The sequence below is a fragment of the Bubalus kerabau genome, chromosome 17, assembly GCF_029407905.1.
Source record: "Bubalus kerabau isolate K-KA32 ecotype Philippines breed swamp buffalo chromosome 17, PCC_UOA_SB_1v2, whole genome shotgun sequence".
In the NCBI taxonomy this organism is placed as follows: Eukaryota; Metazoa; Chordata; class Mammalia; order Artiodactyla; family Bovidae; genus Bubalus; species Bubalus kerabau.
Genome location: NC_073640.1, coordinates 46,364,144 through 46,375,992, shown reverse-complemented (window position 1 = coordinate 46,375,992; position 11,849 = coordinate 46,364,144). Strand labels below are relative to the sequence as shown.

Sequence of the window (11,849 nt, the reverse complement as noted above, 5' to 3'; positions counted from 1 at the left end):
TCAACCGTGACCAGATAATTCTTCACGGTGGGTGGCTGTCCTGTGCACTCCAGGATATTAAACTGTATCCCTGGCCTCTGTCCGCTAGATGGTAGTAGCATCTCACTCTCAGTTGTGACAACCCAAAACGTCCTAGACACTGCCAGATGCCCCTAAAGGGCAACAGTGCCCAGGGCTGAGAACCAATGATCTAGACGTTTTCCTGTGTGTGTGTGTGTGTTAGCCGCCCAGTCCTGTGCAACTCTTTGTGACCCCACGAACTGGAGCCCCCCAGGCTTCTCTGTCCGTGGAATTCTCCAGGCAAGAATACTGGAGTTTATTATAAGAATACAATTCTTATATATAAGAATACAAGAATACTGGATTGCCATTCCCTTCTCTAGAGGAACTTCCAACCCAGGGATTGAATCCTGGTCTCCTGCATCGCAGGCAGATTCTTTACCATTTGAGCTACAGGGAAGTCTTCATTTATCAATACTTTTTATGAAAAGTGAAATTAAATGTATTGATACAATGCATAATATAGTCAAAGTTCTGAAATAGAACTGGTTTCTTCTTAACCACTTCCCATCTGTAATCAATAAAGATTATTATTCCTCTTAAGAGGAGGTAAAAAAATTACCCATATTAAAAACACTGATAATAAATAACCATTAATAAGCATGATTAATGATGAATAGTTCTACATCTCTCTAATAACCTCTTTGTATTCTGTCAAGTAGCACTCCAAAATAAAAATTATGACTTCTGTTATGGCTTCATATTTCTTAACAACAATCACTAAAGTAATTTCCAATTTGGTAAACTAATAACTTACGCCGTTTAGTTTTAACGGAATTACATCTTAATCATCAAGCTAAAGTCGTAAGAAAATAATGACACTGTCGTTTGAAGGTCATCTCAGTCTTCTGATCACCATGCGTCTAATCACACACCCTTAAATTAGTTCCAGCAGAAACTCTAAGGAATTAATGGATCAAACTCCTAGCATATATGAGAGTGAAGTGAGTGAAGTCGCTCAGTCGTGTCCGACTCTTTGCGACCCCGTGGACTGTAGCCTACCAGGCTTCTCCGTCCATGGGATTCTCCAGGCAAGAATACTGGAGTGGGTTACCATTTCCTTCTCCAGGGGATCTTCCTGATCCAGGGAACGAACCCAGGTCTCCTGCATTGGAGGCAGACGCTTTAACCTCTGAGCCACCAGGGAAGTGGTAAAGCAGTATGCTAGCATATAAAGTAGTATGCTAATACAGTTAAAAGACAATGCAGTAGAACATCTTATTTAAACTTTTGATAACAGAACAACACAGAAGTGGAAATCTCTGTGAAATCTTTTTTCTCTTTTTGGTGACAAAACATTAATACCTTACACTAGTGTGATACTATAAGGTTTAAAGAATAAAATAACAGAGCTACACAATACACTTGAGATAGGAGAGACTGTCCTAGAACTTACAGGAATAAAGTTCCTTAAGTTCCAGGCACCTCTAGTCAAGCCTCAGTTTTCACTAGAACAACTACAAGTGGGCCAGGTATAAAGAAGCTGTTCCCTACAGACGGCTCTTACCCACTACACAGCTCTTAGGGTACACGTGTTTATACTTCGGCAGAACTGTCACATGGATGCCATAACCTGCATGATCTCCATAACTGTGGGAATTATACAACACTATTCGGTGAAATTTCTTGCCTTCGTTCATGATTTCTTCAGTCTTTTTTTCAGTGGACATACAGTTTTCTAAAAAGTTTGAATCTTCTAAGTACATCTCATCTCCTGAAAAATAATAGTTTAACTTTAGTGTTATTTTATAAAACCTTCCAATATATTAGTATTTATTTTTATTCATTTCCTGTGTTTGGAACTGATATAGCTGTTAAATAATCAGAACTTTTTGAGTTTACCTCAATATATTTCTTGTGTTTTTAATATCCCACCTAACCTCACCTGTTTCCCATTTTCTAGCCAAGAATTTTCTTTGGGCACATAAATATTTATAACTGGTACTTTTTCATCCTGAACTATAATTTTTTATACTAATTCAAGACTCTCGTTATTTCATTCAATATAACGTTCACCTTGATATCCATATAATTTTGGTGTTTCAATGTGGGCTGCTCCAATCATTTTAAGGTTAGAGAAATCATCATTTACATATCAAAACTGCTAAGCTGTCCCACTGCAGGATGAGTAACGAATATTATCACGATTCTGAGAAGTGAGACAAGCAGCCGTAAGTAAGACAGGTCAGAAAACTCCACTGTAAGCTGCTAAAAAACTTCTGTCCTGTACTAACCCAACAATAACTGACCACCACCAAAACTCTCTTTCAATTAAATAAGTATAATTTACAAGTTTTCATAATTCAAAATTAAAAGGTAAAGTGAGATAATATTCAAGAGAACTCTTGCCAATGTCTAGGAAATATATTTACATACGTGTATATGAAGTAATATATCCAGAATTTCTGGTTATAATAAAAGCTATGAATATCTTATAGAACTTGAGCTTATCTAATTAGTTCCACTGTAGCGTATAAAACATAAATTGTAATTCATGTGTCTGTGTGGGAGAATATTGCCATACAGCCCAGAGCATTAAATGGGAATATCAACAAGAGCACTGGTAAACACAGATTTACCTGGTAAAAGATGGATCATCCCATCAGCAGTTAACAATATGATCGGCATCCATCTTTCCATTCCTTCTGATTCACGATCCAAAGAAAATTTGTGCAAGTCAGAGAGAGAGGCAAAGTTTCCTAGTCTACGTATTTCGTAGAACTGTGGGGGTGCAAGCAAAATTTCCTTTGATGTGAGCCTTTCAATTGCCTCTGATGGAGACGACCACTGTGGAAGACAAAGGTAGAGTTTCCTAAGGTTTACCCCATAGACAATCCAAGATTTGAGATCCTTGGATCAGTACTTAAGATCTAACTGAAAAAAATGTAAAAATTAATTCATTAATGTATCTTGCTAGATTCCTCTGAGAAAACAAGGAAAGATTCAGTGAAGAAAGCTGGGTTGATCCCCTTCAGAGGTTGATTATTAGGACATGGATCCTGAGAACTAGTAAATAAGCAAGGATAGATCACAATGGGTTGAACTGGGAGAGTTGTTCAGCATAAAAAACAGGAGATGCTAAGAAGGCAAGGAGGTTCTGATCACTTTCAAAGGAAGACTGAAGTATAAATTCATGGCAGCAGATTGAGAACTTAGTGCCCGTTCATTCCTCCCATAAATGGGAGGGACTCTCAAGGGTCTCTCGTTCCTGCCTACCTTGGTTAGGCAATAAGGACATGCTGGTGGACAAGACAAAGCTCTCTCAGGCCTAGTAGGACCTTCAGCAAACAAAATGTAGCATGGTACACGCAGTGTGTTACCATGAAGGTAAAGAGCCAGGAGCGAGAGAAGCTTTGAGAAAAGTCAAGAGGCATGACTCAGTCTATTGTCCCAGGAGTGAAGTAACTGCATTATATCAACCAGTCAGCACTTAACGTAAGTGACCTCACTGCTGTGCCCTCCTTCCCAAGTCTTCCATCCTTCCACATCTAGATAAAAAGAGCTGATTCAATTAATATAAAATAACTCCAAAAGGTCTTTCTTTCTTTAACTGCTTTACTGCTAAATATCCACATACACTAGGGAAATTGACCCTCACATCCAAAACCAGGGAGTTGAAATTGATTGCCTTGAATAATTACAGGCCAACAATTTACAAGCTCGTATGAGAAATCTGAGCAGAGGAAGTCAGATAAGACTAAGTGACTCAACAATAATGACAATAAAAAACTACAAGACCTCAGCAAAAAAAATGTGACCCATAACCAGAAGAAAAATCAGGCAATAGAAACAGACCCAGAAATTATAGAGATGATGGAATTGGCAGAAAAGGACATTAAAAATCACTGTTACAAGTATGTTCCATTGGCTCAAAGATGTAAAGGAAAATATGAACGTGAGAGAAATAGGAAATGTTTTTTAAAAAAATAAATGGAACTTCTAGAGATGAAAATTACACTGGATGATATTTACAGCAATTTTGATACTACATATAAACAGAGAAAATTTGAAAATACAGCAATAAATCTATTCAGAATAAAGCACAGAGGAAAAAAGTTAAAAAAAAAAATGAACAAGGCATCAGGGACCCACAAAAAATTATCAGGTGGTCTAACATACATGTAATTGGAGTCCCAGAAAATAGGGGGAGGTGAAAAATATTTGAAGAAACAAATAATTATTAACAAAACAAAAGGAAAACTATGCACATCATAATCAAATTACTGAATACCAGAAATTAAAGAGAAAATACTTAAAGTAGGCATACATATCAAAACCAAAAATAGGAACACATTATGTACAGAGGAACAGAGTTAAAATCAAACTTTTCTAAAAGATGAACATGCACTAAATTTATTGTGGTAATTATGTGTATGCAGGTCAAACCATCATGCTGTCACCTTAAACTTACACAATGTGCTGTGCTAAGTCGCTTCAGTCACGTCCAGCTCTTTGCAACCCTATGGACTATAGCCCTCCAGGCTCCTCTGTCCATGGGGATTCTCCAGGCAAGAATACTGGAATGGGTTGCCATGCCCTCCTCCAGGGGATCTTCCCGACACAAGGATCAAATCTTTGTCCCTTATGTCTCCTGCATCGGCAGGCGGGGGTCCTTTACCGCTAGTGCCACCAGCTGTGTGTCAATTATATTTCAATAAAACTGGAGGAGAAAAAAGCAGATTTCTCACCAAAAGATCATGCAAACTGGAAACTAATGAAGTAACATCTTTAAGTACTGGCAGAAAAACGAAACAAAAACTCATACTGTCAACCTATACAGAATTCTACACCCACACGAAATAGCTTTCAAAAAATAAAGGCAAAATATTTTCAGACAAACAAAATTTAGAAGATTCACTGTCAGAAGAACTGAAATTCAAGACATATTAGAGGAAGTTCTTTAGGCAGAAAGATACCAGATGTAGTTTTAAATCTACACAAACGAATGAAGAGTGCAAAGATCACATACGCAGGTAAACATAAAAAACATTTCCCCCTCATTCGCAGTGTACAACAGAGTAACTGCTTAAAGCAAAAATATTCACTGTATTGTAGCGTTTATAGTAGAAATAAAAGTCAAATGTATGACTACAAAAGCATACATGACAGTTGGGGCGAAATGGAAATATATTATTTTATGGTTCTAATACTACACATGAAGTGAGAGATGTACTGCAAATCCTAAAGTAATTACAAAGAAGTACAGGTAATTAGGCAATAATGGAGATAAAAAGAGTCCAACAAATACTCAAATAATCCAAAAGAAGTCAAGAAAAGAAGAAAAACAGTGCAAAGAATAGAAGGGACAGATTAAAAAAACTAACAGCAAGATAGTAGATTTGAGAATAACACTGAATGTAAATGATCGAAACATTCCAATTGAAATGCAGAAACTATCATAAAGGATAAAAAGACTATATGCTGCCTACAATAAACATACTTTAAATATAAAGACACAGGTTCAAAGTAAAAAATGGAGGAGGATATACTGTGCTATTGCTAATTCAATGGAAGACTGAGCAGCTATATCACTATCTGATAATAAAATTCAAATTTCAGAATAAGGAACATTGTCAGGGATAAAGGATAGTTCATCACAATCAAAGACTAGTTCCAAGCTTGAACAGTCTTACACAACGCCTTACAAAGGAGCTTCCAAATACCCGAAGGAAAACCTGGCAGAACTGAGAAGAGAATAAGACAAACCCGCAAATTGTTCATTAACAATTTCAACAACCTTTTCTCAGAAATTGATGGAACAGGTAAACGATACGGAAGACCTAAAAAGACACCATCAACTAACTTAACCTAATTGACATTTTAAAAAACACTCCATCAAATACAGCAGAAAACACATTCTTGTTCAGGTGCAGAGGAATCATTCACCAAGGTAGGCCATATCGGTAGCCGGAAGTGAAAGTGAAAGTCGCTCAGTCGTGTCCGACTCTTTGCGACCCCAGGGACTATACAGTCCACAGAATGCTCCAGGCCAGAATACTGGAGTGGGTAGCCTTTCCCCAACAAGTCTCAAATGAAAACGTTTCAAATAAATTTTAAAAGACTGAACTACGAGGAAACAAACGGCTGCGGGCACGAAATAAGTGAAAGCGTGGCAACTGCTCAGGAAGGAGCACTAGCAGAACTCCTGGGATCTCCGCCGGCCACCCGCTGGAGAAACCGCGTGGGGAGACATCTTCGAGGCCCTGGGACTGTGAAGCGGGAAAAAGCAGAAAACAGTTCACCAATCTCACAGCTTTGGCCTGCTGGGCCGGGGTCCGGACCGCGTGGGTCCCAGGCCCGCTCAGTAGCTAACTGGCTATTACGGCCCTGAGGCGGACTGCTGGAAGGTCCGGGGGGAGCTGGGCCTCCTGCCGGGGTCCTCATTCTCTAGTTCCTGTGGGTCCCCACTCCGGGCCGGGAGGACGCCCTACCTGGCAGTCCACCACCTCCATTAAGTCGGGGAAGACCGGCGGCGGCTCGTTCAGGCAGCACAGAAAGAAGGTGGTCTCGAAACGGCGGCCGCCGGGGCGTGAGAAGGGCGTGAGCCAGCCGCTCCAGTCGTGCAGCGCCCAGATGTCGGGAGTGCAGTCGAGCTGCGCGCACAGGCTCAGGAAGTGCCGCGGGTCCCGGCGGACTCGGGCGCGCCAGTCGGCCAAGGCAGGCGGCGGCGCGAGGGCGCAGCCCGGCGCCTGATCAGGGGGCCGGGGGCCCCTGGGCCGCAGCAGCAGCACGCCCGCCTCCTCGAAAGCCTCGCGGATGGCGCAGATGCGGAAGGCGATGTCATCCGGCAGCGCCGCCGCGTCCTCGTCCACGGCTCCCGGCCGGACGTTGGGCAGCACCGGGAAGGCGGAGCGCTGGGGCGGCGCGCGACCCAGGCCAAAGCGGGGGGGCCCGTGGTGCGGCGCTAAGAGGCGCAGCCAATCGGTCGAGCGGTCTGCCGCCTCCAGCACCCCGCCCGGGAAGACGTGCGCCCTGGGTAAGAAGCCTTGGCTCGCGGAGCGCTGCAGCAGCAGCACTCGGAATCCCTCGGCGGGTGGCTGGGGCCTCGATGGGGCGGCGGGGACCGGGCGCGTCCAGCCCGCCGCCAGCACTAAGGTGGCTGCCCGCCTCCAGCTGCTTGGGCCCGCTCTCACCTGGACACTCATGACGGGCGGCGGAGCGCGGCTTCCGGGCTCGGGGTTCTGGTGCCACTGGAGCTCTCCCGGGAAGCTGGCGTCTTGCTAAGTGAACTCCCGCCTCTCCCAGCGAGGCGCGCACGGGGCAATCGGTGAACCCCGGCTGTTTGGCCGAGCTGGCGCCTGCCTGTAAGAAGGGTGTGGTGCCCACGCAGAGAAGCTCCGCCTCGAATGCCCGTGTTCCCAGCCAGGTCACTCTCGCGGGACAAAGGCTGTCACAGCCACGTGCTAGGAGGGCCTCATCTTCCCACCCAGGCAGGACACAGGACTACAGCAGGAATGCTTAGGGTCGCACAATGACTGTCGAGGTAAAAGTGCGATGCAGACCTAGGCCTGGCGACACATACCTGATCAAACAAAACCTTAGAACTAGGACTTGCTCGATTAAACCAAGAATCGACAAGACTCTGGCGCGGTGGGGGGGGGGGGGGGGGTGTGCGGTGGCCAGGCGGTGAAGGGGAATCCAGGGGGTAGGTGTCGGAGCTTTGCAAACTGACATGAACCCCAGCAACGAGAAACTGACGGATGAACCAGATACCAAAATACAAATTTCACACTGCACAGTCTGAGTGTGAAAAGTGCTCCTTGAATCCCAGGACAAGCTCCTGCCTTGTGATCTGGGACACCTTTTATTGTCAAGGGCACCTGGGACCACCTTAAGCATTTTAGGCCATTTGATAATTTACTCTTTCATGAAAAGTGTTAGTCACTCAGTTTCTTTGTGACCCCATGGACTACAGCTTTTCTGTCCATGGAATTTTTCAGGCAAGAATACTGGAGTGGGTTTACATTTGCTTCTCCAGGGGATCTTCCCCACCCAGGTATAGAACCCAGGTCTCCCCAAATGCAGGCAGTTTCTTTACCACTGAGCCACTGGGGAACGGTTTCTCCTACAATTGCTATTATAGTTGATCACACATTTGTTATGTTTTTGGATGAGTATATAGACCATGGGCTTCCCAGGTGGCACTTGTGGTAAAGAACCTGCCTGCCAGTGCAGAAGGCATAAGAGACATGGGTTTGATCCCGGGTCAGAAAGATCCCCTGGAAGAGGGCATGGCAACCCACTCCAGTATTCTTGCCTGGAGAATCCCATGGACAGAGGATCCTGACAGGCTTGTCCATAGGGTTGTATAGTGTCATACACAGTTGAAGTGACTTAGCACAGAACACTTACAGACCATACTCTTTGAGCCTCATTTTCAAACTATCATTCTAATGTGAGATGTTTCCTGGGAGAGAATCCAGAGATGGCACCAGCTGTATTTAGGTTGACTTTTTTGTTAACATCAATTTCTAAAGATGCTGCTGCTGCTACTAAGTTGCTTCAGTCGTGTCTGACTCTGCAACCCCATAGACAGTAGCCCACCAGGCTCCCCCATCCCTGGGATTCTCCAGACAAGAACCCTGGAGTGGGTTGCCATGTCCTTCTCCAATGCATGAAAGTGAAAAGTGAAAGTGAAGTTGCTCAGTCGTGTCGGACCCAGTGACCCCATGAACTGTAGCCCACCAGGCTCCTCCATCCATGGGATTTTCCAGGCAAGAGTACTGGAGTGGGGTGCCATTGCCTTCTCCGTCTAAAGATGCAATATATGTGTACTGACCACATCCCAGAAACAGGACCACATGTTTAGAAAAGCACACAGAGACAAGGGAGCACACATATACTGGCAGACTGGGGTTTGGGGAGGTGGAGTCTGCCAAACTTCATCCATCTCAAGTCTCTTCATAATCCACAGTTAGGGACCTTTCCCTTATCTGCTTTCCCACTACATTTGGCTGTCTGCTCTGAGAAAATCATTTCACAATCTATTGTAGAGATCAGGGTGGTACCCCGGAGTCTATCCAAGTCTATCCAATCCCCAACCATCCAAGTCATTTCAGTGCTTTGAGCCATAGGAAGCCGTAAACGGTGGTGACATGATTAAGTTTGTATCTTCAAAGGTCACGCTGACAACAGCATGATGACTCCATTGGATGGGGCTGTTCTGGAACCCCATGGAATGTGCTGGGGAAGCAATAATGAGGGTCTGAACTAGGAGAGTGGCTGTGAAGAAGGGGAGAGGTGGGGAGAGGGAATGATTTATTAGAGAGTATTTAGGAGGTGGAACTGTTGAATATGCAGAGCAAGGGAGAGGAAGGAATTAGAGTTTTATCTTGGGAGATTGGAAACTCAGTAGCTTCAAACAGTAAGCATTTACTATCTCACAGTTCCTGTGGATCAAGAGCATCTTAGCTGGGTGATTCTGTCTCAGTATCTCCCATGAGACTGTGGTCAGCATGTCAACCAGGATTTGATTAGGGGCTGGGGGATCCATTTCTACAATGGCTTGCTCATATGACTATTGTCTAGAGGCCTCAGTTCCTCACCACATTGGCCTCTCCACAGGGCTGCCTGGATGTCTTCAAGACTTACTTGGTAATCAATGATTCAGAAGAGAGGAGGGAAGAAGTCATGATGCCTTTCCTGACAGCCACAGAAGTCACACTCCACCACTTCCACAGTATCCTATTGTGACACTGGTCAGCTCTATTCCGTACGGGAGGGGACCACATGTAAACACCAGGAGGTAGGGATCATTGGTGGTCATCTTGGAGGCTAGCTACAACAGTGGATAAAAAAAATATCTAAGCATTAGGAGAAAAAGGTAAATTCCTCTATAGTCTTTGACTCAAAATCTAGAAGCATAAGGGAAAAGATTGATCAATTTGACACGCCATGCATACTTATAACTTTATTGTGACAACAGATACCATAAGTAAGTCCAAGATGTAATAAACTGAGAAAATTAACTCTATTGCGTTTCACAAAGGATTGAGAGAAAAAATGGAGAAGAAAAAAAACCTCAAGGGACTTCCCTCCTGCTCCAGTGGTTGAGACCACCGAGGGGTCTGCCTTCCAAGGCAATGGACTCACGATCAGTCCCTGGTCCAGGAAACTTAACACCCAACATACCACGGAGCGACTAAGCCCTCGTGCTATACCTAGAGAGAAGCCTGTGTGCTGCACCTAAGACCCAAAGCCGCCAAATAAGTAAATATTAAGAAAGAAAGAAAAAACCTCCAATTGTGCAATGGGCAAGAGATATAGAAAGACAGTTCACTGTGATCTGTATATTTAAGGTCACACATGCAGCAAGTGTTGGAATGTCTCCAGGCCTATCGGCATGTCCTCCAGGTGCCCTGCCCGGCACTGTTCTGCCAGGAGCATAGTGTTTTACCCCAGGCCTGACAGTAAGTATACACAGCCATCCCCTATTAGAGTTGGCAGTTCCCATGTGCCACGTGATCACAAGAGATGAGTCACTTTGTTTATGACAATAGTTGCTTATTTTAGAGAGGGACACTTGACTCTTGGTTCTTACGTTTCACTTGTCTGATCCTCCCCAGCTATCTTTATGATAATAAATGTCCTCATTTGATTTATCATGACAGGCATGATCCTGAAAGAAAAAAAAAACAAAAAGACTTCCCAAACATGTCATGCTGTTTGTTACCCATAGCTATCTACCTCAGTGAGCCTATATTCACTTCTGTTGTTTGTTATTTATCAGGTTTTTCCATGGGAAAAGAAAGGAAGAGCCTATGCGTGGCTAGCCACGGAGAGATGACTTCAGCTTGGAGAATCAACAGGGGCCAGGAGAGTGTGTTCAGCCTGCCTGGAAATGAAGATGTCATTGTGGTTAAATGAGATTCACCTGTGAATGACTGGCACCATCCAGTGCACCAAGAATCACCACATAAAAATGATTTCTCAGAATGCTTTTTGAGAAAAGTTTTCAAAAGGTTCATGTTTTCTCAAAAATGCATCAATTCCATTTAGGTGACAGTCTGGAAAAGGCAACACTGCAGGGACAGAAATCAGATCCGTGGTTGCCAGATTTGAGGGTGAGAGGAAAGGATTGCCTACAGAGGACAGGAGGGAACTTTAGGGTGGTAATGAAAACATTCTGTATCTTGGTTGCGGTGGTGATTACATGGTTGTATATATTTGTCAGAACTCAAAAAACTGCACACCTCAGAAGGGTGAGTGTTACTCTATTAAAATTGCTATGCTAAGTCACTTCAGTCGTGTCCGACTCTGTGCGACCCCACAGACGGCAGCCCACCAGGCTCCCCCGTCCCTGGGATTCTCCAGGCAAGAACACTGGAGTGGGTTGCCATTTCCTTCTCCAATGCATGAAAGTGAAAAGTGAAAGGGAAGTCGCTCAGTCGTGTCCAACTCTTAGCGACCCCATGGACTGCAGCCTAACAGGCTCCTCCGTCCATAGGATTTTCCAAGCAAGAGTACTGAAGTGGGGTGCCATTGCCTTCTCCACTATTAAAATTATACCTTAATAAATTTCACTTTAAAAAATGTACAGAGTCCAACTTCTAGATAACCTAAATTTCCTTCTATAAACTTGACCATTTTATTACATACCTTCTCTAATTTGACATGTTTATCAAGTTTTAATTTTCAGATTGGTGTAGCAGATTTCACCTAAATTATAGGAAGTTAGTATTTTCATATGTATTGATTCTTCTGCCCAATCATTCCATTTTCAGTTCAGTTCAGTTCAGTCGCTCAGTCGTGTCTGACTCTTTGCGACCCCATGAATCACAGCACGCCAG

At 43.9% G+C, this 11,849-nt stretch overlaps 1 protein-coding gene and 1 long non-coding RNA gene across 2 annotated transcripts; one reads left to right on the top strand and one right to left on the bottom strand.

Annotated features, from left to right (window-relative positions):
* Positions 1–1,319: 1,319 nt before the first annotated feature.
* NUDT19 (nudix hydrolase 19) lies at positions 1,320–7,400 on the bottom strand. Its single transcript, XM_055553428.1, has 3 exons — positions 6,492–7,400; positions 2,640–2,847; positions 1,320–1,774 (listed from the first exon to the last, which is right to left on the bottom strand). The coding sequence occupies exons 1-3, from the start codon at positions 7,203–7,205 to the stop codon at positions 1,551–1,553; spliced, it is 1,146 nt and encodes a 381-aa protein (XP_055409403.1). The 5' UTR covers positions 7,206–7,400; the 3' UTR covers positions 1,320–1,550.
* Positions 7,401–9,824: 2,424 nt separating this feature from the next.
* On the top strand, positions 9,825–11,298 carry LOC129632019 (uncharacterized). Its single transcript, XR_008704265.1, has 3 exons — positions 9,825–10,269; positions 10,359–10,469; positions 10,790–11,298. It is a non-coding gene; the product is annotated as an uncharacterized LOC129632019 (long non-coding RNA).
* The last annotated feature ends 551 nt before the right edge of the window (positions 11,299–11,849 follow it).